At 44.3% G+C, this 24,855-nt stretch overlaps 1 protein-coding gene across 2 annotated transcripts in view; it reads left to right on the forward strand.

The window, feature by feature from the left end:
• The window catches only part of GLCCI1 (glucocorticoid induced 1), a 60,069-nt gene that overhangs the window by 16,745 nt on the left and 18,469 nt on the right, over positions 1 to 24,855 (forward strand). The window contains exons 3-5 of one of the 2 annotated variants that reach the window (XM_014054500.2): positions 11,006 to 11,092; positions 12,525 to 12,638; positions 23,753 to 23,905. In XM_014054500.2, coding sequence (XP_013909975.1) covers positions 11,006 to 11,092; positions 12,525 to 12,638; positions 23,753 to 23,905 — 354 coding nt within the window. The remainder of the gene's footprint in view (positions 1 to 11,005; positions 11,093 to 12,524; positions 12,639 to 23,752; positions 23,906 to 24,855) is intronic. The other variant, XM_087712731.1, reaches the window with a different exon arrangement.

The following is a 24,855-nucleotide window of genomic DNA, read 5'->3' on the forward strand; positions in this document are numbered from 1 at the left end:
TTAAGCTTAAGGAAAATGTGAGACCTACTGTAAATTAAGTTCTGTTGACACTTCTGTTGATAACAGAATCACAGGTAAGGAATGTGAAGTGTGTCATAGGAGGATGCAGGAAATATGGGCAGGCTCTGCTTAGGAGCTAAAAATCCTCCCTGCCAAATTCAAAGCAGGATGTTGTCCCACACTTGTGCACAGCCCTCCTGGGTCTACTTATACAACCCTGATGCATCCTTAGCCCCTTTCTTTATTGCTCTGTCTGCTCAGAGCTGAAAGTTCTCCTTGCAGAAATTCAAGCAAGTTTTTCAGCTCTTGATCAAAGAGAGACTCTCCCACCTGCTTGAAGCATCCCTCATGGGATACTATGCTTAGATTTCAGCTCCCTCTCATCTCTGGGAGCTGAATTAAAGAGCCAAAGGAATTCAACTCTTCTGGTGGAATGCAAGAATAGAGTTCAAATCTTTGTACTCTAATTCTGCACCCCCACAAAGGAATTCAGCTCCACTCAGCTGGCAGTTCTTACAGACAAGAGGGAGTCCTCACAGCAAGCAGTAGCAGTTTTCAGCCTTCCCTTCCAGCATCCCTATTGACATTCTGGGGAAGATGGTGGAGAAGATTGCAAATAGTGATGACATTGCTTCACAATCAATTGTAAGTGTAAACAGGTTGCCAGGCGCCCAGATTGTGATCAAATAACTACAGGAATGTGGTGCAATGTTTTGTGATGACTGGAAGTGCTTTATCACTCTTCCAAGACTTGTAATTCTGGACTATTATCAAATGAATAGTTACAGGTGAAACTCGAAAAATTAGAATATCGTGCGAAAGTTCATTTATTTCAGTAATGCAACTTAAAAGGTGTAAGTAATGTATGAGCTAGGCTCATTACATGCAAAGCAAGATAGTTCAAGCTGTGATTTGTCATAATTGTGATGATTATGACTTACAGCTCATGAAAACCCCAAATTCACAATCTCAGAAAATTAGAATATTACATGCAATCAATAAAACAAGGATTGTACATAGAACAATATCAGACCTCTGAAAAGTATAAGCATGCATATGTACTCAGTACTTGGTTTGGGCCCCTTTTGCAGCAATTACTGCCTCAATGCGGTGTGGCATGGAAGCTATCAGCCTGGGGCACTGCTGAGGTGTTATGGAAGACAAGGATGCTTCAGTAGCGGCCTTCAGCTCTTCTGCATTGTTCAGTCTCATGTCTCTCATTTTTCTCTTGGCAATGCCGCATAGATTCTCTATGGGATTCAGATCAGGCAAATTTGCTGAGACACTTTGAGCCTAGAATATTGCACGTTTTCACAATATTCTAATTTTCTGAGATTGTGGATTTGTGGTTTTCATGAGCTTTAAGCCATAATCATCACAATGATGACAAATCATGGCTTGAACTATTTTGCTTTGCATGTAATGAGTCTATCTCCTATATTAGTTTCACCTTTAAGTTGCATTATTGAAATAAATGAACTTTTGCATGATATTCTAGTTTTTTGAGTTTCACCTGTCTAGGTCAAGAACTATTTTATTGTACAAGCTTTACAATGGGAATTAAAGAGAAAAGTATTAGGCACCTTCTCAAATTAGTTCTATTTTTAAAGGAATTCTTATCACTATTGAACAATGTTTAAAATTTGCAAATTTGTGTATTAGTGTTTGACAAATGATGCTTGAGTATAAAATGTCTTGGAGCTGTGACTCTTCCCTTCTTTATTTAAAGATCAAAAGCTTTTACTCTTGACAATGTAATAGGGATAAAGATGGGGGGCTCTACTAAATGAAAAAAACTTATTAGAAACTATAAAATATTCACTTAGGCTCATCACATCATGCTGTTGCTATGAAATATGGGTGTGTTACTATCTCAAAATCCATGTATATGTCCTCATAATCCCTGTAAAATGTTTTTGCCAGGTTATTATTTTAATGTATGAACCAGCCAATTTATAAGCTTTAAAGTGGCTCAATATAAAATAAAAATTAATTATGTTCAATAATATTTTGATTTATTTTATTTAAATTAAATAACAGCTTTTGTTTTGGTATTTCAAATTCTTTGCCTTGGTCACTTTTCATAGTTCAATCTCCAGAATGCTATCAGTGACTGTCCGCTGGAAAGAAGCTGGTCATCCCTACCTTAAGAACTCTTTCCCAATCTAGACACTCTGAGATGTATAGGTCAGCTCTGGAGTCCTTGGTGCTTATTACCTAATTGGATAATGAAATATCTACAAGCAAACAACCAAACTCAGAAAGCACCAAGGATTCTACAGTTCAAACCTGTGCTGCATATATTCTCTTCTATTGAGGTAAAATCTTAAAAGTTTCTATCAAAAGTTATGCTGGCTGAAAATTTTAGGAATTGCAGAAATGGTAGAGATATAAAATTTCAGAGACTGATAACTGATCACACTAATAAATAAAATGGTATGAAAATATTTCATGGCCCTAAAGTAATAATGGAACTGACAAAACCCAAGTTACAAAATAATACACTGCATTCAAAGACTCCTACTGTCATATAGATACTGAAGTTATGGTTATGTAGCAAGTAGTAGAAAAAAACTAAAAGATACATACCTGAAGTAGATAATCATATTCGTGTGTGTGTATGTGTGTCTGTCTGTCTGTCTCTCTCTCTCTCTCTGTCTCTCTGTGTGTGTTTGTGTGTGTGTGTGTGTATGTTTATGTGTGTGTGTCCTCCTTAACCCAAGCATGGGTTTAGTCTATCTGCCCAAGGACTGAGTTCAATTTTCCAATTTGCCCACACTTCCTGCTCCTTATTGAGGTCAGTTTTAAACTTAGTCCAGCCCAATAAGGACGCATTTTGGGGAGCTCCACAGTTCTTGGATAGATAGACATGGGTTCCCCACACAGCAGTTTGCACAGATTTTCTTTTTTTCTTTTAATTTGTTATTTTCATAGATAGCCTTTTCAAGAGAAAATTTCTAGCACTTGGAGCAGGCTATCGGGGCTTCGCTGCCTTCCACGAGGCTTGCAGTTAAGGCAGCATGCCAGGGTGTTTGTCCAGCAGCTGCGGGCGAACACGGGGGATGGTAGGTAGTTTAGGGTCCCTCCCCCAGACATCAGGAAGCTTTGTAACATCACCGGAGGCCTTTTTGAGGTCTTTGGTACTGCTGATGGTTCCTGGCTCTTCCCTGAAGCGTGCGATGACCATTTTGAAGCCTCTGCTTTTGCACGCTTCCTGTGGCCTTTTCGAGCCGCCGCCTATCTCCAGAAGCAGATCTCCGGGAATGGTGCATCTGACCTTAGCACGCGTTGCCGGCTAGGTCTCCCCTTCCCAGGAAGACACAGCAGGTTGGCCTTGGAGCCTTTGGCCGCCTTAGTTCATTCTCCAGCATCTAAAAGAGTGCAAATCTGCCGGCTCTTTGAATCCTCCTGATTCGTGCTTTATTTGACTTGCTTGCCCTTCAGCCAGTGTTGCAGAAGCTCCATTCTTGCCTTCACCCAGCTTCTCCCATTCGGCAGCGCCCACTGGGGGACACCTACTTCAGCCCCCTTTTCCCTTGGAAGCGGCATAAGACATCTTTCCTGGACCTTCCAAGATGGCGGATCGCAACATGGCCAATGAGATTAAGTAAGTGGTCCTTCCACCAACAAGCACAGCAGACCTGCTCCTCCTGGCAAGGGTACAGATACTGAGCAAGTCCCCAAGGGGAGGAATGCCCGCACCAAGAAGGGGTCCAAGGCATCGGATGGGGAGGCTGAGAGACACCAGAGGCCCTGGAAAAGCAATTCCTGAAGGCCCAAAGGCTAGCCAGGGAACCTTCTGCAGAGGATTCTGAAGGCCTCTCCTGCTCGTATTTCCAGCAGGATATCTCTCCATCCCTTGTGGATGAGGGGTTGCAAGACTTATCCCCGGATTGTTCAAGGAGGACTCCTGGATCGCCTGATCCTTCCTTCATAGAGGACCTAGGTCTGTTTGCATGTGCTTTCAGAAGAAGTAGAGCCACAGGCCTCTACCAGCCGGCAAGCTTCCAAACCCCGACAATGTCCAGAGCAGCGGGATCCCAGTGTCTAGAGGATTAGGGCCCAGATCTGTCCTCAAAAATGTGTGATGTTATCACACGAGCTGTTTCTCAGGGCATTGCTGAGGGTCTCCACACTAAGAAACAGCGCTCTGCTAAGCCAGGGCATTCTAGGACCGTGACACAGGTGCCTACCCCTGGGGATAAGGACCAGGGGACCCATTCCCCTGATTCATTAGCAATCAGTGCGGAATCGGATTGGGACAAGGAGGAACAGGGAGACCAGGACATTGGAGGATGAAAATCCTGTCCCTGACAACCCTGTCTTTTTGGGTCTTTTCAAGCCTTCGATGTTCAAAGCCACACTAAACAATCCTAGGGCATAGACTCAAATGGGTAGTCAGGGTACAAAAGAGACCACTGGATCTAAAGACAGGAATGAAGGTCTCTTCAAGGAATTCACCCCTACCCAGGATCTGGTCCCAGCACCACAATTATTTGTGGATGCTATCCAGTGCCAATGGGCGCAGCCAGGTTCTCAGCCAATCCCAGGCTGGGGAGGGAATAAAACTTCCTCTAGTGGATGATCCTATAGCCTCCTTGACCTCTAATTCCATCCTTCCTGAAGATATCTTGGAAGGGCTCAAGGCAGAGGATAAGAGGGCAAAGTAAGCCTACCACAAAACGCAGCAGCCACTGCTTGGGCCATTAAGGCATCTTCTTCCACCTCAATTTTCACCAGGGCGTGAAAATTATAGACTAGGCTCTCGGCCAAGAACAGGAGGCTGCGCCAAGATTTTAATAAAATCATAGCAGCCGTCAAATACTCGGCAGATGCTTCCCTCAGTGCTGCCAATTTTGCTTCGAGGGCTCTGGCGTCCAATGTCACCTCGCACAAGCTTCTTTAGCTTTGCCCTTGGCATGCTGACATGAAATCGAAGTGGAAGCTGGCCTCACCTCCATTTAAGGGTGGAAAGCTTTTGGGGGACTCATTAGAAAAGGTCCTGGTGGAAACCAAGGACAAACACAAGGTCTTGCCATCCGTTAATAGAAGAAATGACTGGAATAATTTTTCCTACAGCTGTCAGCAGCCCTTTCGGCCTCTCGACTTGCTAGCCAGTGCCTCCAGTTTCCAAAGCTCATACCCCCAATCTCAGGATCGCTCCCAGGATAGGTCTATCTTTCGAGACAAGGTCAGACATCAACTGGCCAACCGTTGGCGCTTTTGGGGGGGATATTTCAATCGCCCCTACCAAAAGAACAATTGACTATCAACAGTCTCCTCTCATTGGAGACAGTCTACAGCTATACACCAGCCAATGGGAGATGACTACCTTGGATGTGTGGGTTCTGAACATGGTATGACACAGCCTGACCCTGGAATTCCTTTCTGCTCCACAGACATTCGTCCATTGCCCAGTTCCCATATCCCCCCTCAAAAGGAACCATGCAGGCCGAAATTCAACATCTATTAGACATACAGGCCATAGAACAGGTTCAGCTAGGCCTGGAAAGGAGGGGTTTTTACTCCATTCTCTTTCTCATTCCCAAGAACTCGGGTGAGGTGGGGTGGAGAGCCATATTAGACCTCAAAAAGCTCAATCTCCATCTGGCTTAACAGTGCTTCAAGATGCAATCCCTCCAGACAATCCTGGGTTGCATCAGGAAAGGTGATCTAGTAACATCAAGAGACCTGAAGGAGGCGTATCTTCATGTCTCCATTGATCCGCTCACAGGAAATTCCTGTGATTTCACTATGCAGACAGACATTACCAATACAAGGCCCTCCCTGTCATTGGCCCCCAGGACTTTCACAAAGCTTCTGGCTGCTGTAGCAGCACACCTCCGCTCTTAGCCAGTGAGACTCCAGTGCTACCTGGATGACATCTTCATTGAGGCGTCATCCACCAATCACGCTCTCTGCGACCTCAACATCACCATTCACACTTTACAGAGACATGGGGTCTCTTTCAACCTAGAGAAAAGCCACCTGACATTCACCAGACTCCTCCACCTGTGGTCATCGACACATCAAACTGCAGAGTGTTCTTCTCATATGACTGTCTAGACAGCATACAGTCCCTCATGCAAGTTGTTCAAGTATCTAGGTCGGTCTCAATCGTGACTCTGTCCCAATTATTGGGAAAGATGATACGTATGTCACCGTGGTTCCTTGTGCACATCTGCACACAAGGGAACTCCAGTGATTTCTTCTGCCCCTCCAGCGATGAGGTGCCAACAGCTCCAGGAGGATAGTACTGATACCTTTGAAGGTTCTGCGATCCGTCAGGTGGTGGAAATCCCAGACAGTGACCAAGGGGTGCCTATTCAAGGAGGCAGACCACTTGGTCATCATGACAGACGCCAACCTGTACAGCTGGGGTGCTCACCTGCAATCTCAGGTGACATAGGGCAGGTGGTCATAGGCAGATCTCTCCCACAACATCAATTGGTTGGCACTGAGAGCCGCCAGACTCTCCCTCTGCCACTTCCGGAAAGACATTGAGGGTCAAGCATGTTGTTGCTGATGGACAACATTGCAAACCAAGTCGCACATCAACCACCAGTGCGGGATTCAATCCAGAGCACTCATGGCGGAGGTGGAGACCTTGTGGAGATGGGCTGAATGTCATCTCAAATCCCTGAGGGCAGATCACATCTCAGGGTAAGACAATGTTATTATACTGGACTGGCTGGGTAGGACCACCACAAACAACTCGGAATGACACCTGCACACGGATCTGTTCCACCAGCTATCTCAGACTTTTGGCCCTCCGGTGGTTGATCTCTTCGTCAGCCCAGCCAATGCACAACTCCCTTGATTCTTCACTCGCTTCCAGTCTCCTCAGGCAGAGGGGATAGATGCCCTTCACTGCCAATGGCTTCCGGGCTTTCTTAACACCTTCCCGCCTCTTCCTCTGATATCTCAAGTCATCAGGAAGATTCTGGCAGAGGAGGGAGAAGTCCTTGTGGTCGCTCCTCATTGGCCCTGGAAATCCTGGTACACGGACCTTGTCAGCCTTTCTGTGGTGAAACCTTGGAGGATACCTCAGGACCAGGTCTCCTTCAGCCAGGGGGCCATCATACATCTGGTACCCCAATGGCTCCAGGTGGCTGTTTGGCACTTAAGGGGGAACTCCTGAAGCAGGACAATCTTTCTGGCAGGGTTATTCATACCATCCAAGCAGCCAGGCAAATATATGATGCAACTTGGGCTACCTTTTCTACTTGGTGCCATTTACATCATATTGATATGGTTACAGCGTCAATCCCACAGATTTTTTACTTCTTACAGGAGGGTCTGGATAAGGGCTTATCCTCCAATGCCCTCTGGTGACAGGTGACAGCTATGTCCACCATACTATCAAGGGACTTTTCTCCATCACTCAGCCAGCACTGTAGGGTGCGCTGTTTCCTGAGGGGGGGCTACTAATCTGTGACTTCCCACTATCCATCAATTTCCAACCTGGAATCTTGCGGTTGTTTTGCGTTTTGCAGGCCCTGACTTTGGCTCCCTTTGAGCCACTCTGGTCATCCAGCCTCCGACATCTGACTTTCAAGATGGTCTTTCTCATTGCTATCACATTGGCAAGAAGAATCTCAGAGCTGACGGCTCTTTCAGTCAGGGAGGACTTATTAATCATGCACCCTGATAGGGTCATCTTACACTTGGACCCTTCATTTTTCCCAAAAATCAATTCATGGTGTCACAGGGTGCAAGAAGTAATGTTACCAAATTTCTGTCCACACCCTCAATACCCCAGGAATGCAAGTGGCATACTATGGATGTACATTGTGCGGTATGCAGATATGTCAAGAGGGCTGCTTCCTTTTGCAGATCGGAGGTGTTCTTTGTGTCTTTTCAGCCGGCCTCCATTGTTCTTTGTGTCTTTTCAGCCAGCCTCCATGGGCCAGAAGGTGTCTTCTTCCACTATTGGATGATGGTTGCACACTTGCATCAAGCTGGCCTATGAACATCAAGCCCGTCCCGTTCCAGCCCGTATATCCGCACATTCTACTAGGAGTGCCGCAACCATGGCAGCATAAGCAACCCAAGCATCCATTGATGAGATATGCAGGGCGACAACTTGGATATCCCCTTTCCCATTCATCAAGAACTACAAATAGACTCTTTTGCTGCAGCTGAGGCTTTGTTTGGAAGAAGGGTTTTGCAAAGGGTTGTTTCAACACCTCAAACTCTGGACAGGCTTTCTTCCCGCCCTGGGACATCATAGCTTGGGTATGTCCCATGTTTGGACTCTCCAAGCAGCGCATAGGAGAATGGCCATTGGCTTATCTGAACGGTCGTTCTCTGGGTGCTGTGGAAGAGTCCAACCCCACCCAGGGGGTTTGCAACGGGTCTAGGGTTCGGCGACAGCAGAGTCGAGTTCCTCAACTTCGCCACGTCCTTCAGAGACTCAGGCCTTTGTTTAAAACTGGCCTCAATAAGGAGCAGCAGGTGTGACCAAAGAAAATTGAACTCAGTCCTTGGGCAGATAGCCTAAACTTAACCCATGTTTGGACTCTCTCGCAGTGCCCAGAGAACAACTGTTCAGGTAATCCAACTGTCATTCCAGTATAATTCTGAAACATCTTGAGCAATTTCAACCAACTTGGTACACCCTCTGGAGAAAAATACTGAGGGAATAGACACTCCTAACACCCCTCACTGTGTGTGGGCTCTGTTAGGATACAACCTATTGTGCTGTACTGCAATACTGATTCTTCTGCACAGCGCAGTGGAGTTGCCATGGCAACAGCTTCACAGTACTCCACAAGGGGGCTCCCTCTGGTAAAGGGGAAAATCCAACGTTACAATTGATGTTTGGTCTGGACATTTCCCCCCTATAAATAAATACTAGTTAATTGTAATTCATTAAAAATGAAATAGCTTGATCACGATTTGCATATGCTTATGTACTACTTCCTGTTTGTAAAAATTAATATTAGATAATTGTTAAACTGTTCCTTAATGGCAGAGCTGAGCCAGAGATCAACATCATTTGATACTTTGCTATTTCTTAGCCTTATTTGCTTTTTGACTCCTGGGTGAATACTTGTTGCTACATCTTTTAAATTTAATGTGGTTTAAAATATTACCAAGATGATAGGTATTCTTAACTTTTTTTCTGTTTGTTTTATGTGTTATACAAGAATTAAATATATGCTGTTTGATTTCCTACATTCTTCTTTCTTTTCCTTTCTTTGAATTGCTTTTTATTTCTTCCTATTAGCAATAGCAATAGCAGTTAGACTTATATACCGCTTCATAGGGCTTTCAGCCCTCTCTAAGCGGTTTACAAAGCAACATATTGCCCCCAACAACAATCTGGGTCCTCATTTTACCCACCTCGGAAGGATGGAAGGCTGAGTCAACCCTGAGCTGGTGAGATTTGAACAGCCGAACTGCAGAACTGCAGTCAGCTGAAGTAGCCTGCAGTGCTGCATTTAACCACTGCGCCACCTCGGCTCTTCCTATTGCTACTACATCTATGCTGGATCATTTAATAGAGTTATAAGAAAGAGCAAAAGAGCAAAAATAATTCAGTTTATAAAAGAGCTATCATGCTTCACTGTGTTTCTTTGTTGGGATAACAATGTGATTGTGCTTATTTGTTTTAAGTTTACATGTCCTTTTATTATCTGCAGAAAGCAAAATATTGAAGTACTTTTGTTGTAGCTATCTTGCTATAGGTATCAGTATAGGTAATTGCGGTTTGGCATATATAGGTTATTGCACATGCTCATTTGTAATAAACATAGATGGAGGAATTTAAGAGAAGGTGATGATCTTATTTGGAGAAATATTTATGTACTTTTAGGAACTATAAGATTACAAAGTGGGGGGTTTGTGTACTAAAACAATGTTATGTACTGTTATAAACAAATTATGAGCATGCTGATAATACATAAAATATTTCTTTAGATACAGAGTTCTATTTTAAACTGACTGCTTAGTTGTTAAAGTGCTGTAATTTAATTTTTGCGTTTATTATATGCTGGTGGATTTAATTTGATATCAAACAGCTCCATATAATCTAATAATTATATTGAAAAATATAAATATACTAGAGAAAATGGATAATGTTACTTCATTTTCTGTAATTTTCATAGATTTCCTTCCTTCCTTCCTTCCTTCCTTCCTTCCTTCCTTCCTTCCTTCCTTCCTTCCTTCCTTTCCCTCCCTTGTGTATTTTTAAATCAATCACCTTAATCACCTTTGTTTTGATTTTTTTCAGATTTGTTTTTATTCATGTGGCTCATCTTGCCTTTGCAAGCCACATTTTCAATTTCACAGTTCCACTAGGTGAAAAGTAGGAAATAAGAGGAGATCCAGTCTTTCTATTGCATAGCTTATTGTTAGGAATTATGAGATTTAAATTATGGTAAATTCTTAAGCATGCATTTGTATATGAATAAAGCAGCGTGCTAGAGTTAAAAATAAGGCACATACAATTGTAGAAATGTCCTTTTACAATTTTCTTTTGCTAGAGAAATTGATATTGAGTAACAAGAAGTATAAAACCAATTTTGTTGTATACATGATGTACAATGACAATAAAGGCTATACTATAAAAATAGTAATCATCCTCTATGTGGGACTACATGTGACCTTTAGAGCACCCCATCATAAGCAAAATGTCTATTACTATGACATAAATATAGTGTGGTTTCTGTTCAATCAAGTTGACAGTTGAAATGAATGTGCTTAGTCTCTGAAACCTACTATATCCATATCCACTTATCTGCCACCAAAACACCTTGTCTCCAAAAGGGCTGTACATTTTTGATACTGCCATTCAGAGAGTATCATATCTCTAGAACATCTGTTGTGACTTCTGTAATGAAAACAGTTTGTTTCCCCCGGCTTTAAGGAAATGTTTGAAAATACTTTTAAATCAAAATGTAATATAATTAATTACTAAATAGTATTTGTTTGACTAACAAATTGGTGGTGCAATAAAGAATAAGTGCCAGATTATATTCGTTGGTTTCCATTCATTTAGACACCTAGCTGTTGGGCAGAAGAGGTATTAGAAAAGAGATCACATCAGCGTTCGGCTTCATGGGGCAGCGCTGATCAACTAAAAGAAGTAAGTGTTTAACAACTTGGCAAAGAGTAGCAATGCTTCATTTCTCACCATTAACACTAAATGCAGTTTATTTATTGTGCCGATTTTATGGAGGTGCACTCATACCGCTGCTTTCAGTCACAAGCTGCTTGTTTTAGGATTTATGTAAATGGTATAATGAATATTGGATAGTCAAAGTAGATATCTGGTAAGATTGACACATAGGCAGTATTTCACTGTCAGATGTTAGCATATGCAGTCATGGATGTATGATAAATCAGTTTACTGGTATAGCTTTTCATGGACAGTTTCTGTCAGGCAGTGTTAGGCTTCAGAGTTTAGTGACCATTGTTTAGAGAATAGGTTTCCTGATGTTTTGCTGCAACTCTGGCTGGCATCTTCAAAGGCAAAGTGGTTTGCTATGCCAATTTGATTTAGAGGCAACTTTGTCTCTGATGATGCCAGCCCCAGTTGTGGGTGAAATACCAGGAAATCTGTTCTTTGGATCACTGTCATTAATTCTGACCAAAATTACCTAACCAAAAAACATTCTGTTGGTCATTGGCTGATAACAATTAACATTAGAATTCAATTAATGTTTATCAGCCTGAAACTGGAAGGCTATTTCATTTATTTTCATTATGATGTCTTGAAATTGAAGGAGTTAAAAAGAAACAATAGCTCATGGTATAAGATCCAAGATCAGATGTTAGTGTCCATTTAAATTGCTAAATAGATTCAAAGCTAAAATTGTAGAATGGTGGTAAAATTGAAAGGATTATGTATAAGGCCATGGAAGATGTGCTGATTTTGTTTCCTTTAGTTAATTTGAATGCCTGTTCAAAAAATACAGTTTTCCTGGAACCAAGATTGTGATGGTTCACCCTGTTTAGCTGGTTGTTGCTACCTGGTTATTTTGAAATTAGTTTCAATGAGTTATATTAATATACATATGAAACCAAACAGTAGCTGTTTTCTTCTAATAAGATAATTTGATCCTTTCTTGTTAGAGAATAATAAGCAGGTATATTTCAAAATATACTGTGTTCTGCATGAGAATATAGTACTGTGAGTATAATATTTTTTGTGGGGTGTATGTTTGGTAAAAGAAAACAGGTTCAAAACTTTGGAAAAAAATAAGTGGTTGATATGGTAGGTAAAAGCTCTGGATCATTTTATTGCATTAATTCGTGATGCTGAAATAAAATATGACTTATTCTCAAATCATTTCTTTTCAGGAATAAGTTAAATTGAATTCACACCATTATTAACTTTTTAAAGAGCATGTAATTAGGATTACTATGAATTTTAAGGAACAAACTAATTTGCAACACATGCTTGTCTTCAAAATATGATATTGTTGTTTTGTAGTCTATTACTTAAAGAAGTATCCCCTATTCTTTTATGTCTCTTGTTATCTCTTTTATTTGATTTTGTTTCTTTTTCCCATCAGATTGCCAAACTGAGGCAGCAGCTCCAGCGCAGTAAACAGAGTAGTCGTCACAATAAAGAAAAGGAACGTCAGTCGCCTCTCCATGGTAACCATATAGCAATCAGTCAGACTCAGGTAAGCACACTTATTCAGGCAGAATTTTTATACCACAAAATTAGAAGTAATGTATTTTTAAGTTCTGAATTCCCGAATGCCAACTAAAAATACTTTATTTTTGTACAGTGCAATCAAGCAACAAATAAAACTGGGAACAAATATTAAGAAATCCCTAGAAGCTATTAAACTTGTAACTGATATTTGAGTGAAGTTTTGAGATAGTTAGAAATTAGCTTTAGGCTAGCATGCATTGTCTATCTGCATCTATTCTAAATTACTTACTAAAATCACCCAATGAGTTCTTTTATATCCATTATCAAGTAGATTTTTCTGCTTTATATTCCTGTAGAATTGTGATCTTCAGTGTCTTTGACATTTCTTCATTAGTCTAGCATGTATTTTATTTATTTAAAAAATAAATAAATAAATATATAAGCTACCTATCTCAGGAATAACTGGGCAGGTCACTACAGATGAAAAGGTTTTAAAAGATCCTTTTTTATATGGATAATGTGACCATGTTATTGTTGAAAATCTTTTGGAATTTTTATAAAATACAACTTTTATTGAATGTTTGTTTCAAATAATATATTCAGATAATGTAACTATGTCAACAAAGTCACAGTGAGTTACTGATACTGCCCTTTTCATGCTACTTATTCGTAGATATCTACAATTCTGATTTGATGGTGGTATAACTATTTAGAAATATGTTATGACTGATTACTAGATAGATTGGTTTTTATTTGTCTTTTCCACTTTGATTTATATATGTGTAATATAGCAGATAATACTGAAGTATAGTTGTTGAAAACTCATGAATTATTTTCTATTTTACTGTAGAGATATAACTGAATTTTACTCTGTCCCAAAGAGTTTTCTTTTTTCAGGAGGCAAGTGGACTTTCTAGTGTTTTTATTTGAAGGCGTTTTGCTTCTCATCCAAGAAGTTGCTTCAGCTCTGACAGGATAGTGGGGAATGGAAGGATTTATATTCCTTGCACACAGCTTGTCATTTGTATCCTTTTAGAGGGTCGTTGAAGCACCTGAAGGTTTATCTGTCTCCTCAGAGTCACCTGAGTTGTTGTGCTGGTTCCTGTAGGCTGCAATTTTTCCTCTGGGAATCCATTCTACTCCCACACCATTCAAAGGGTGTTCATTTTGGATGAACAGCCTTTGAATGGTGTGGGAGTCAGAATGGGCACCAACCAGCCCCATGGCTGTGTGCTCCTCTGAGCTCCTTCTACAAGACTGAGGAGCCACATTTTAACTCCTTTGCAAGAGTCTGGGAGAGTGGAGGCCTGTCTTATCTCAGAGGGAAGGATATTACACAGGTAAGAGCAATAGTAGAAAAGGCGCTCTTCCTAGATCTTGACAGTTGGAATTCTTTAACTTATTCGGTCTACAACATGCTTTTCCTCTCTGACCCAGTGAGACAGGACAATATAATGGGACAGAGATGGTTCTATAGGCAGCCTGACCCCATGAGATGTAGGGCTTTTATCTCATAACACCCTGAAATACATCCAGAAATAACCTGGCACTCAATGCATATTCACAGAGCAAAGATATTACATATGCCTTTCTTTGCTCATGTGGTCACATTCTGCTCCAGCTAAATCTTCCAGATACTTTTCAAAAGTAGCACATGTACACTGTGTGCACAATTATTAGGCAAGTGAATATTTTGACTGTATCATCATTTTAATGCATATTTTCCATCTCCAAGCTGTATAAACCTGAATGCTTGGTTATAAGTGGATATAAGCATATCAGGTGATGTGTTTTTGTGTAATGAGGGAGGGTGTGGTCTAAGGAGATCAACACCCTATATCAAGCTGGACATAATTATTAGGCTTCTTTTCCTCAGGCAAAATAAGCCAAAAAATAGATTTAACTGACTCTGAAAAGTCAAAAATTGTAAAAAGTATTTCAGAGGGATACAGCACTCTTGAAAATGGTAAGATATTTGCTCAGATCACAGAACCATCAATAGTTTTGTTGCAAACAGTCAACCAGTCACTAGAAATGTATTGAGAAAAAAAGATTCAGTGATCAGAGACATAGCCAAGGTAAGGAAGGCTGCAACCCGACCACCATTGAACAAGACACATAAGTTGAAATGGCAACACTAGGCCAAGAAATATCTGAAGACAGATTTTTTTCAAAGGTTTATGGACTGATGAAATGAGAGTGACTTGATAGACCAGATGGATGGGGCCATTGCTGGATCAGTAATGAGCACAGAGCTCTACTTCAACTCAGACCCCAGGAGGCTGGAGGTGGGGTATCTTTGAAGATGGACTCAAAATCAACTCCCAAACCTACTGCCAGGTTTCTCCAAGCAATGGTACAGGAAAAAGTCTGCATCTTTCAAGAAGATCATGATTTTTATGCAGGACAATACTCCATTGCATTCATCGAAGTACTCCACTGTGTGGCTAACCAGTAAAAGCCTTAAGGATGAAATAATAATGACATGGTGCCCTTCCTCACCTGACCTAAACCCTATTGAAAGCTGGTGGGCCCTTCTTAAACAGGACTTTTATGGTGAAGGAATACAGTACATCTCTCTGAATAGTGTCTGGGAGGCTGTGATTGCTGCTGCACAAAAGGTTTGTCATCAACAAATCAAGAAACTGACAAATTCCATGAATGGAAAGGTTATGACTGTTATTATAAAGAATATTGGCTATATTGGTCACTGATGTTTTTTGTGAACTGTCAGAAATGTTTATTTGTACATTTTGAGTTGTTTATTATTCTCACTTTAACAGATGCAAATAAACGAGTTAGATGGCCAAATTTTCATTTTTCATTTAGTTGCATAATAATTTTGCACATTAATAGTTGCCCAATAATTGTACACACATAGATATTCTACTAAGAAAGCTATAATCTCACTTTTACTTTCTTAAATATTCAGGTTTCCAAAGGAAGAGAGGGAGTGGTCACGTGTGGGTATTCTCAAAGCCTGATTGGTCCAAAGACTGAGAGCAAACTCTTAAATACTGATGCCTTCCAGTTCTAGCCCAGTTTCCTCTCAGTCTTCTTGATCCAAGCACCGTTGAGAATATTTCTAGGTAGGATTTCTGTTCTGTCCCCCCTTCTCCGCTCGTTAACAAATGGCAGGCAAACAACTTAAAAGGAACTCTCTTTATCAGTTCTCGGCTCAAACTGGCTGCAAGCCCAAAAATAACATAAATAAAGTCTCTGACCAGATAACAGAATACAAAACAAATCTCGCTTATGGCAACACAAGTTGAACAAAACGAAAGCAAAGCACTTCTTCCAAAGTCTTTACGAATCAGGGTTACAGAAATCAAAGCACTTCTCCAAGTGTATCTTCTTGAATCAGAGTTACAGAAAACAAAGCACTTTTCCAAGTGTATCTTACATAAACCACGACTGATGATCAATCAATGTTGAATGAACCAAGGAACGTTGACTCCTGCAACCAGGGTGTGGCATCATCCGTCCTTTTATCACCCAAAGACCCACTAACGAGCCCCAGCTGCATTGTGAAACTTGCATCCCGAAAAGACTCACAGAAGACTGCTGCTGAGTCACAACAGATTTCTATTCTTGCAATCTGGTTTTTAAATTTTACTAAATTCTAAATTAGCAGCTGCGGCCCCAAGGGACAGATCTCTGCCTCTGTCGGTTGGGGAGGGCCCTGTGGGGTGTTTAGCCTCCCCCCATGGGCCCGGACCCTCAGCCCTATCCCCAGGATTGCAGGGGTGCCAGTTCCTTTTCAGCTGCTGGATCGGCAGCTTCATTGACTTGAAAAGCTGGGAGAAGCGGCAGCAGCACCATGAGTTGTGCATGAGCTGCTCGCGGAGCCGCCGCTTGATTTGGGCGGTTACTGCATTTCCTTATTGTTTGAAATGGCTGCGTCTAATTCTTGGGGGAGGGAGGTGTGTGCCTGGGCGCCACATGGCCTCTCTTGCCTATAGTGGCGCAAGCTCCTGAAAGTCCGGCGGAGCTGCTGGGGGGTTTCCATCGGCCTCTGCTTGCTTCGGAAAGTTCCGGTGGCCATTTTGGTTGCCCGCCACATGCGCGAGGCACGCACTCAGGCCTAGGACGACTGGCCCAGTGCGGAGGTCGTTGTTTTGGCCTTTGTCTGGATCATCAGGCCCAGGTCCCGGAGGGGCCTACAGCGGCTTGGCGTTCTCCATCCCTCGTTTTTGGACATGTGAGTAAGGAGATGGAGGAGGGTTCGGATATCCCCCAGGGCCAGGTGGCTGAACTGGTGAGGCGTGAGGAAGGCCGAGTGCAGGTGGTGGAGTCAGGTGTTCCTCCCTGAGATCTTTCTTGGCCCAGCGCCCATCTTGATCCTCCACAAAGGAGGAGGCCAGGAGATACAAGGCCATTGAAAAAAGGTTTGCAAGGGCGGAGAAACAGGCTAGGTCAGCTGGGCCTCCTTCCAGGAACAGATCACGGTCTCCTCTCAGGCCCTTTTCTGCCCACTCTTCATCTAGGGGATTTAGTCGTTCTTTGGCTTCAGCCTCCCCCGGCAGGCCTCACTCCTACTCCAGGCGGAGGGGGTCGCCCTCTCCCTTCCCTTCTGGTTCTCTGGTTTTGCCTGCGAGGGATTCAGCAGATCCTTTGGAGGGGATGTCCAGGGGACCCTGCTCTGCATGCAGGTTGGCTCCCCAGAGGCCTAGTTCTTCTTATGGCGATATAGAGGATTTGGATCGCCTCCCTGAAGGGATTAAACGGCTTATTTCTGCAGCAATATCACAAGGTGTTGCCCAACGGGACAGAAGCTCCCACGCTTCCAAGCATGGAGGTTTAGGCCAAGCCCTGTGCAGGGCTTCTTCTTCCATGGTTAGCGAAGCCTCAGTCATGGGGGAGGAGAACCTCCAGGACATGGGCTTCTTGGAGGATGAGGATGCGGCTCCCTCAGATGAGCCCTCTTCTTCAGGCCTCTTTTCCCCAGTCATGTTCAAGATTCTTCTGACCAAGGCAAGGAAGACCACCAAGGTGGGGGACTGGGAATCCCTCGGTGTCCCTGCCTAGGGATGCTGACATGGCCATGTTTTCTGCCATGGCCACGAACAAGGAGGAGATTCCAGCTCCTCCCTTGTTTAAGGAGGTCTTAACTAACCAGTGGGCCCGTCCCTCTAATTTCTCGATTCCTGGGAGTAATGATCGCCACTTCTATAATGTGGAGCAGACCTTTGCCCAGGCTATTCAGTTGCCCGCCATTGACACACCAGTGGCTACCCTGGTCTCCTCCTCGTCGGTGGTGTCGGGCGATGCGGCTGATAAATTGAAACCAGAGGATAAGCATGCTGAGCTTACCTTAAGGAAAAACTTTAATGCCATTGTGTGGGCTATCAAGTCCGCGGCCTTGGCTTCCTATTTCAACCGTGCCACGGTCATGTGGCTTAAGCAGCTCCAGGAGCACATTCTATCCAGGACGAGTGGCTCCACCAGGATCTTATCAAGATCATGGTGGCTTCCCAGTTTTCCACTGATGCAACCCTGGACATGGTTAAGTTTGCATGTAGTGCCTTGGCCACTTCTGTCACATCCTGCCGGCTCTTATGGATGTGCCATTGGCAGATGGATAACAAGGCCAAGTGGCCTTTTGGGGAGGCCCTCGACCCCATTCTGGTCAAGAATGACAAAAAGAAGGTTCTGCCATCTAATGCTAAGAAGCCTGAGGCTAGGTCTCATCCTTACTATAGGCAGTCTTACAGGGCCTCTGACCATGACCATAACCAGCGTTTCTCTTCTTTCCGCTCTGACAGGCAGTTTCACAGGTCATCCTTTCAGGACAGGAACCGGTTCCAGCACCAGTCCCGGCAGCCCTTTAGTGGCAGAGGTGGCCGTCCCTACCACAGAGGGAAGTGGCTCAAACCCAAGTCGTTCCATTGGTGGCCACCTTTCGCTCTATGCAGATCAATGGGACAAGATCACGTCGGATGTGTGGGTCCGGTCCACTATACATCACAGTCTCAGGTTAGAGTTTCTCTCCACCCCACCCCACTCGAATCTCTTCAGGTTGTTCCCTCCACCCAGGAGTCTGGAGCACCGCTGCCTGATGCATCAGGCTATCACCCACCTTCTTGACATTCAGGCAGTGGAGGCAGTTCCCCTAGAGGAACGGGGCCTGGGCCACTACTCCAACCTGTTCATGATTCCGAAGAGCTTGGGGGGCTGGAGGGCTATTCTAGACCTCAAGCATTTAATTTGCTTTCTGGTGTACAGGCGCTTCAAGATGTCCTCCCTCAAATCTATTCTTCAGGGCATCCGAAAGGAGGATTTCTTGGCTTCAGTAGACCTCACAGAGGCCTACCTTCACATTCTGATTCTGCCCAGTCATTGCAGGATTCTGAGATTCTCCCACGAGGCCGGCCACTACCAGTACAGGGCTCTTCCCTTTGGGCTGGCTTCGGCCCCTTGGGCGTTCACGAAGATTCTTAGCAGCTCTGGCGGCTCATCTGCGCTCCATCCTGGTGAGACTACAATGTTATTTAGATGATGTCCTAATTCAGGCAGGGTCTCTTCCTCAGGCCATCTCAGACCTCCAACTCACCATCGGGAGTCTCAAAATCTGGGGGTTTCCATAAACTTTTACAAGAGCCATCTCTCTCCTTCCACGCGCATTCCTCACCTGGGGACAGACATAGACTCCGTGTCGGGGGTGGTTCATCTGTCCCAGGATCGTCAAAGGAGTTTGCGACAACTCACAGGCTCTGTTCACAAAAGTCGGTTAGTTTCGGTCCTCACACTGTCGCAGTTGCTAGGCAAGATGTTCTCTTCCATAGGGATTGTCCCGTGGGCCAGGCTCCACCTTCGGCCGCTCCAGTGGGAACTCATCCCCTTTCAGAGGGGAAGGATGAGCAACTCTCTTCGGACTCTGCGCCTTCCGGCATGGGTCCGGACCTCTCTCAAGTGGTGGCTCTCTCCGGCCATTCAGTGAGGCTGCTGCTGGGAGCCGGACAGGGTGACCGTCACCACAGATGCAAGTCTGTTCAGATGGGGTGTCCTGGGGGGTTCCCGGTTGGCTCAGGGCAGGTGGACAGTCTCGGATCTCCGCCACAACATAAATTGGTTGGCGCTAAAGGCGGCTCGCCTGACCTTTCTGTACTTTTGGATCTCTGTGGAGGGATGTCATGTGCTTCTCCTGAGGGACAATGTGGCCACCAAGGCCCACATAAATTGTCGGGGGGGACTCACTCTCTGGCTGGAGGCTCTGTTGAGGCTCTGAGCCTGGGCGGAGAGGCACCTGTTGTCCTTGGTGTCAGAGCACATCTCCGGTCTTTCCAACCACCAGGCGGACTGGCTGAGTTGGGCGACTCTGGACAATGGCGAGTGGCAACCCCACCTGTCATTTCAGAGGATCTGTCAGCGGTTCAGCACTCCGCTGGTGGATCTCTTCCCCTCACCGATGAACTCGCAGCTCCCGCGGTGCTTCACCCATTTTCAGTCCCGATCTGCGGAGGGCATAGACGCTCTCTGGAGCAGGTGGTCCCCGGGCCTTCTTTATGCTTTTCCTCCCATTCCCCTCATTCCGGGGACCCTCAGGAAGGTGATAGTGGAAGGGGCACTAGTCATAGCCGTGGCCCCTTCTTGGCCCAGGAGGCCCTGGTTCGTGGACCTTGTCCAGTTGTTGGTGGCTCGTCCGTGGAGGATTCCACGGGAGGAGGTGGTCTTGCGGCAGGGAGCCCTGATCCACTAAGAGCCACAGAGGCTCCATCTGACCGCCTGGCTCTTGACGGTGGCTTCTGAGGGGAGCTAATCTGTCCTCCAGGGTCATTCGTACCATCAAAGCGTCTAGGCGCCCGTCGACGACCCGCATCTATAACTCCATCTGGGCGGCCTTTGTCCGGTGGTGTTCTCCTTTTGGCATTTCCCCCGACAGGGCCACTATTCCCAACGTCTTGGACTTCCTGCAGAAGGGCCTGGACGATGGGCTGTCACAAAATACTCTGCGCTGTCAGGTGGCAGCTTTGTCTTCGGTCTTGGGGGGTGTGGGGTCTTCCTCCCTCTCTCATGTTCCCCTGATCAAGCGTTTTCTGAAGTGGGTGGCTAATCTCAGGCCTCCCTCTATCCATAGGTTCCCCACGTGGGATCTTCCCCTGGTTCTCTGGGCCTTGACGGGGCCGCCATTCGAACCTCTCCGGTCTGTTCATCTACGGTTTTTGTCCCTTAAAGTGGTCTTTCTGGTGGCGGTTACCTCTGTCCGGCGTATTTCGGAGCTGGGCGCCCTTTCTTCCAGGGATGACCTCTGCCATTTTCATCAGGATAGGGTGGTTCTACGCCTTGATCCTACCTTCATCCCAAAGGTTAACACTCCCTTCCATAGGGCGCAGGAGATCATCCTGCCAGATTTTTGCCTGTCCGTCCAACGACAGGGAGAGGATCTGGCACCGTTTGGATATGCGCCATGCTCTATGCATTTATCTCCGGCAGACCATGACGGTCTGCAGGATGTAGGCCTTGTTCGTTTCATTCCAGCCGGGGATGTTAGGAACCAGGGTGTCCTCAGCCACCATTGGCCAGTGGTTGCGTTAGGCCATTGTAGAGGCCTATGGGGCGGCTGGTCGGCTGGTTACGTCTGGGATCATGGCCCATTCGACTAGAAGTGCCGCGACCATGGCAGCATGGGCCACGAGGGCTCCCTTTGAGAACATTTGTCAGGCAGCTGCTTGGGCTTCCCCGACTCCCTTCATCCGACATTATCGGCTGGATGCCTTTGCTTCGGCGGATGCGTCCATTGGTCGGAGGGTCTTGCAGAGAGTGGTGGCTAATGCTCCCCTTGGGCCTTAGTGGTTACCTTGTTCTCCCTCCCTGGGACTAAAGCTTGGGTATGTCCCACACGTGACCACTCCCTCTCTTCCTCTAGAAAAAGAATGTTGGTCTTACCTGAAGGTGTCTTTTAAGAGGAAGAGAGGGAGTGGTCACGACCCAACCTGAAGTTTTCTTTTTGGGGCAAGGGGAGGGTCTGGGTGATTCCTGGGAGGGGGTTGTTTTTGTTGTTTCAGTTCTACCGTTCACCTTCGAGGAAACTGGGCTAGGACTGGAAGCACCAGTATTTAAGAGTTTGCTCTCAGTCTTTGGACCAATCAGGCTTTGAGAATACCCACACATGACCACTCCCTCTCTTCCTCTTAAAAGACATGTTCAGGTAAGACCAACATTCTTTTTAGGTTTATTAACATTTTGGTTTGACCAAGAGCATTGTAGTTGTTCAATAATAAAATTAATCCTCTAAAACACAACTTGCCTAATAATTGTGCATAGTGTACAGTGCATTGCAATAATAATCCTCCTGGATCCGCAGCTGTCATTTGACCACCACCTAACGGCTGTGACCAGGGGGGCATTCGCCCAGGTTCGCCTGGTGCGCCAGTTGCGACCCTACCTGAATCGGGAGGCTCTCACAACAGTCACTCGGGCCCTTGTGATCTCTAGGCTGGAATACTGCAATGTGCTCTACATGGGGCTGCCCTTGAAGAGCATCCGGCGACTTCAGCTAGTGCAGAACGCAGCCGCGCGAGTGATCGCGGGTGCACCTCGGTTCACCCGCATAACACCTATCCTCCGCGAGCTGCGCTGGCTACCTGTCGATCTCCGGATGCGCTTCAAGGTGCTATTAATCACCCATAAAGCCCTACATGGCAGTGGATCTGGATACTTGAGAGACCGCCTTCTGCCAATTACATCCCTGCGGCCAATAAGATCTCATAGATTAGGCCTCCTCCGTATTCCATCGGCCAGCCAGTGTCGGCTGGCAACCACAAGGAGGAGGGCCTTCTCAGCAGTAGCCCCGGCCCTTTGGAACGAGCTCCCTGTGGAGATTCGTACCCTCTCCACCGTCCAAGCCTTCCGCACAGCCCTGAAGAACTGGCTCGCCCGTCAGGCCTGGGGATAAGGATAGTTACTCCTCCCGAATGATGAATGTATGTTGCTTATCATTTTAGTATATGTCTCTATTTTGTTGCCTGTATCCCCCCCCTTCCTAGTTTTATGTGAGCCGCCCTGAGTCCCCTCAGGGAAAAGGGCGGCCTACAAATTCTAATAAACTATAAACTATAAACTATAAACTACAGTCAGGAGATGACCAAGTCATTAGTGCCTGAATGGAGAGTTTTCCTATCTAGGAAAAAGTGCAACTGGCACATAACATGAATTATTGGTGTTTCTATCCCATTGAAATCAAGATTCTTAATATTTTACAATTACAATTTGAAACAACTTTGGTAAAAACTCAACTGTCTGATAATTAGGGCAAGGGATTTAAAAATTACATTTTCAAATTATGTAAATGAAATTACAAAGATAAAACATCAGACTGGTTTACTAGTTGTAGATCAGCATTCTGCAGTTCAGCATTAGACACTTAAAAAAAAACACTCTCCCTTTTCTCTTAATGAATTGCTGTAACAGTCTCTAGGTTTGGTGATATAGGTGAGCCAGGTGGAATTGGTCTGTTGTGCTGTATTGTGTTTGTTGAAATATTACATTACTATTTCTTCCATTATTGCTGTTATTGGTTCATTTAATATTATTAGTTCTTTCTCTACTTATTTTATATAATACTTTGGTCAACTCATGGTGGAGAATATAATTGTCCTGTCTTCTATTTTCCCTTAATAACAATCCTGTGAAGGAGTTGGTAGACTGATTATACATACAGTATGTCTTCAATATATGCATGGGGTTTATGTAGTGTTTTTGTTACTATCCATATCATACCATAAGTTTTCCATATTCATATGATGCCAATTTTTCTGATACCACAGATCAGTGTTTCTCAACCTTCACAACTTTTCAACGTGGACTTCAGTTGCCAGAATTCTTCAGCCAAAATAAATTTCAGAACTCCCCAGCCAGCATATCTTAAAATTGCTAAGGTTGAGAAACACTGCTATAGGCTAATTAATTGAATTAATAGGGCATAGCATTGCACTGCTAATTCTGTATAAGAATCAAGGTAGGATATTTTTTTCTTCAATGTAATCCTTTTCATCTGAAATCTGCATCAGGTTAGATGACTTTGCATTTAAAAATGAATGTGTATCACTTCAAATAAGTACAGAACTCAGTTTCTTATCTGTTGGAGTCTCTAGCTATATCTTTTAAGCTAATTGAACATACATTTCACTTGTTTTAAAGGCTTCTATCTCAAGATCAGTACCTATGCCACTGTCAAATATTTCAGTGCCAAAATCAACAATCTCACATGTGCCGTACAATGTAGAAGGAATAAGTCCCGAATTAGAAAAAGTGTTCATCAGAGATAACAGTGGAAAGGAGGAAGTATCAAAGGTAAGGGAATGCTGTGAGTGGCTATTATAAAATACATGTTCTAGGAATGTTATTTATTCATTTAGTTTTATTTTTCTAGTCATATATTCCAATCACTTCTGACCAAGCATTTTATGTAATCTCAGTAATGAGATTAAAACAATTTGAACTACGCATGTACCCAAGAACCCATTTAGTCTCCATGACAGACAGCAGACCCCCAAGGACCAGCTGAAGCAACTACATCTTAATTGCTTTATGGAAAGTTAAAGGTCAACCTAATGCATTGACATCCCTTAAAAGCTAATTTTACATGAAGACTCTAGATAGTTTGCATATCCGTATGTATAAAGTGAGTACCATATTTTTCAGAGTATAAGACGCACTTTTTTCCTCAAAAAAGAGGCTGAAAATCTGGATGTGTCTTATACATAGAATACAGCATTTTTGCCTCCCGAAGCCCCTCCCCTTCACCAAAATGGCCATGCATACCCTTATGGAGGCTTTCAGAGAGCTCCTGGGGCTGGGAGGGCAGAAATAAGCAAAAATTGGGCCGTTTTTTGCCTTCCCAGCCATCAGCAGCATTCTATAAGCCTCCATAAGGCTATGCATGTAATTTTTTTGACAAAATACAGGCCTGTTTTTGCAAAAAAATGGGTCATTTTTTGCTCTCCCCCTCTGCAGGAGCACTCTGCAAGACCCCCCCCCCCAAGGCTATTCATGCCGCTTATTTGGGGAAAAAACAAGCCCATTTTTGCGAAAAACGGGCCATTTTTCAGAGGTTTGCAGAGTGCAACCCCCCCCTCTTTCGGAAAGCTCTTTAACTGATGAGAATTACATTGATCAAGTGCTGTGCCAGAAGAAACAAAGTCTTAAAGTTTGTCAGCAAATTCCTTCTCCAGCACATGGATACATACACCTGGAAACATCTACCTACCTGCTTACTCTCTCTCTCCCTACCTACCTACTGT

Source organism: Thamnophis sirtalis, unplaced genomic scaffold (assembly GCF_051295495.1).
Source record: "Thamnophis sirtalis isolate CommonGarterSnake01/CBP01778 unplaced genomic scaffold, rThaSir2_p1.2 scaffold_4, whole genome shotgun sequence".
NCBI lineage: Eukaryota > Metazoa > Chordata > Lepidosauria > Squamata > Natricidae > Thamnophis > Thamnophis sirtalis.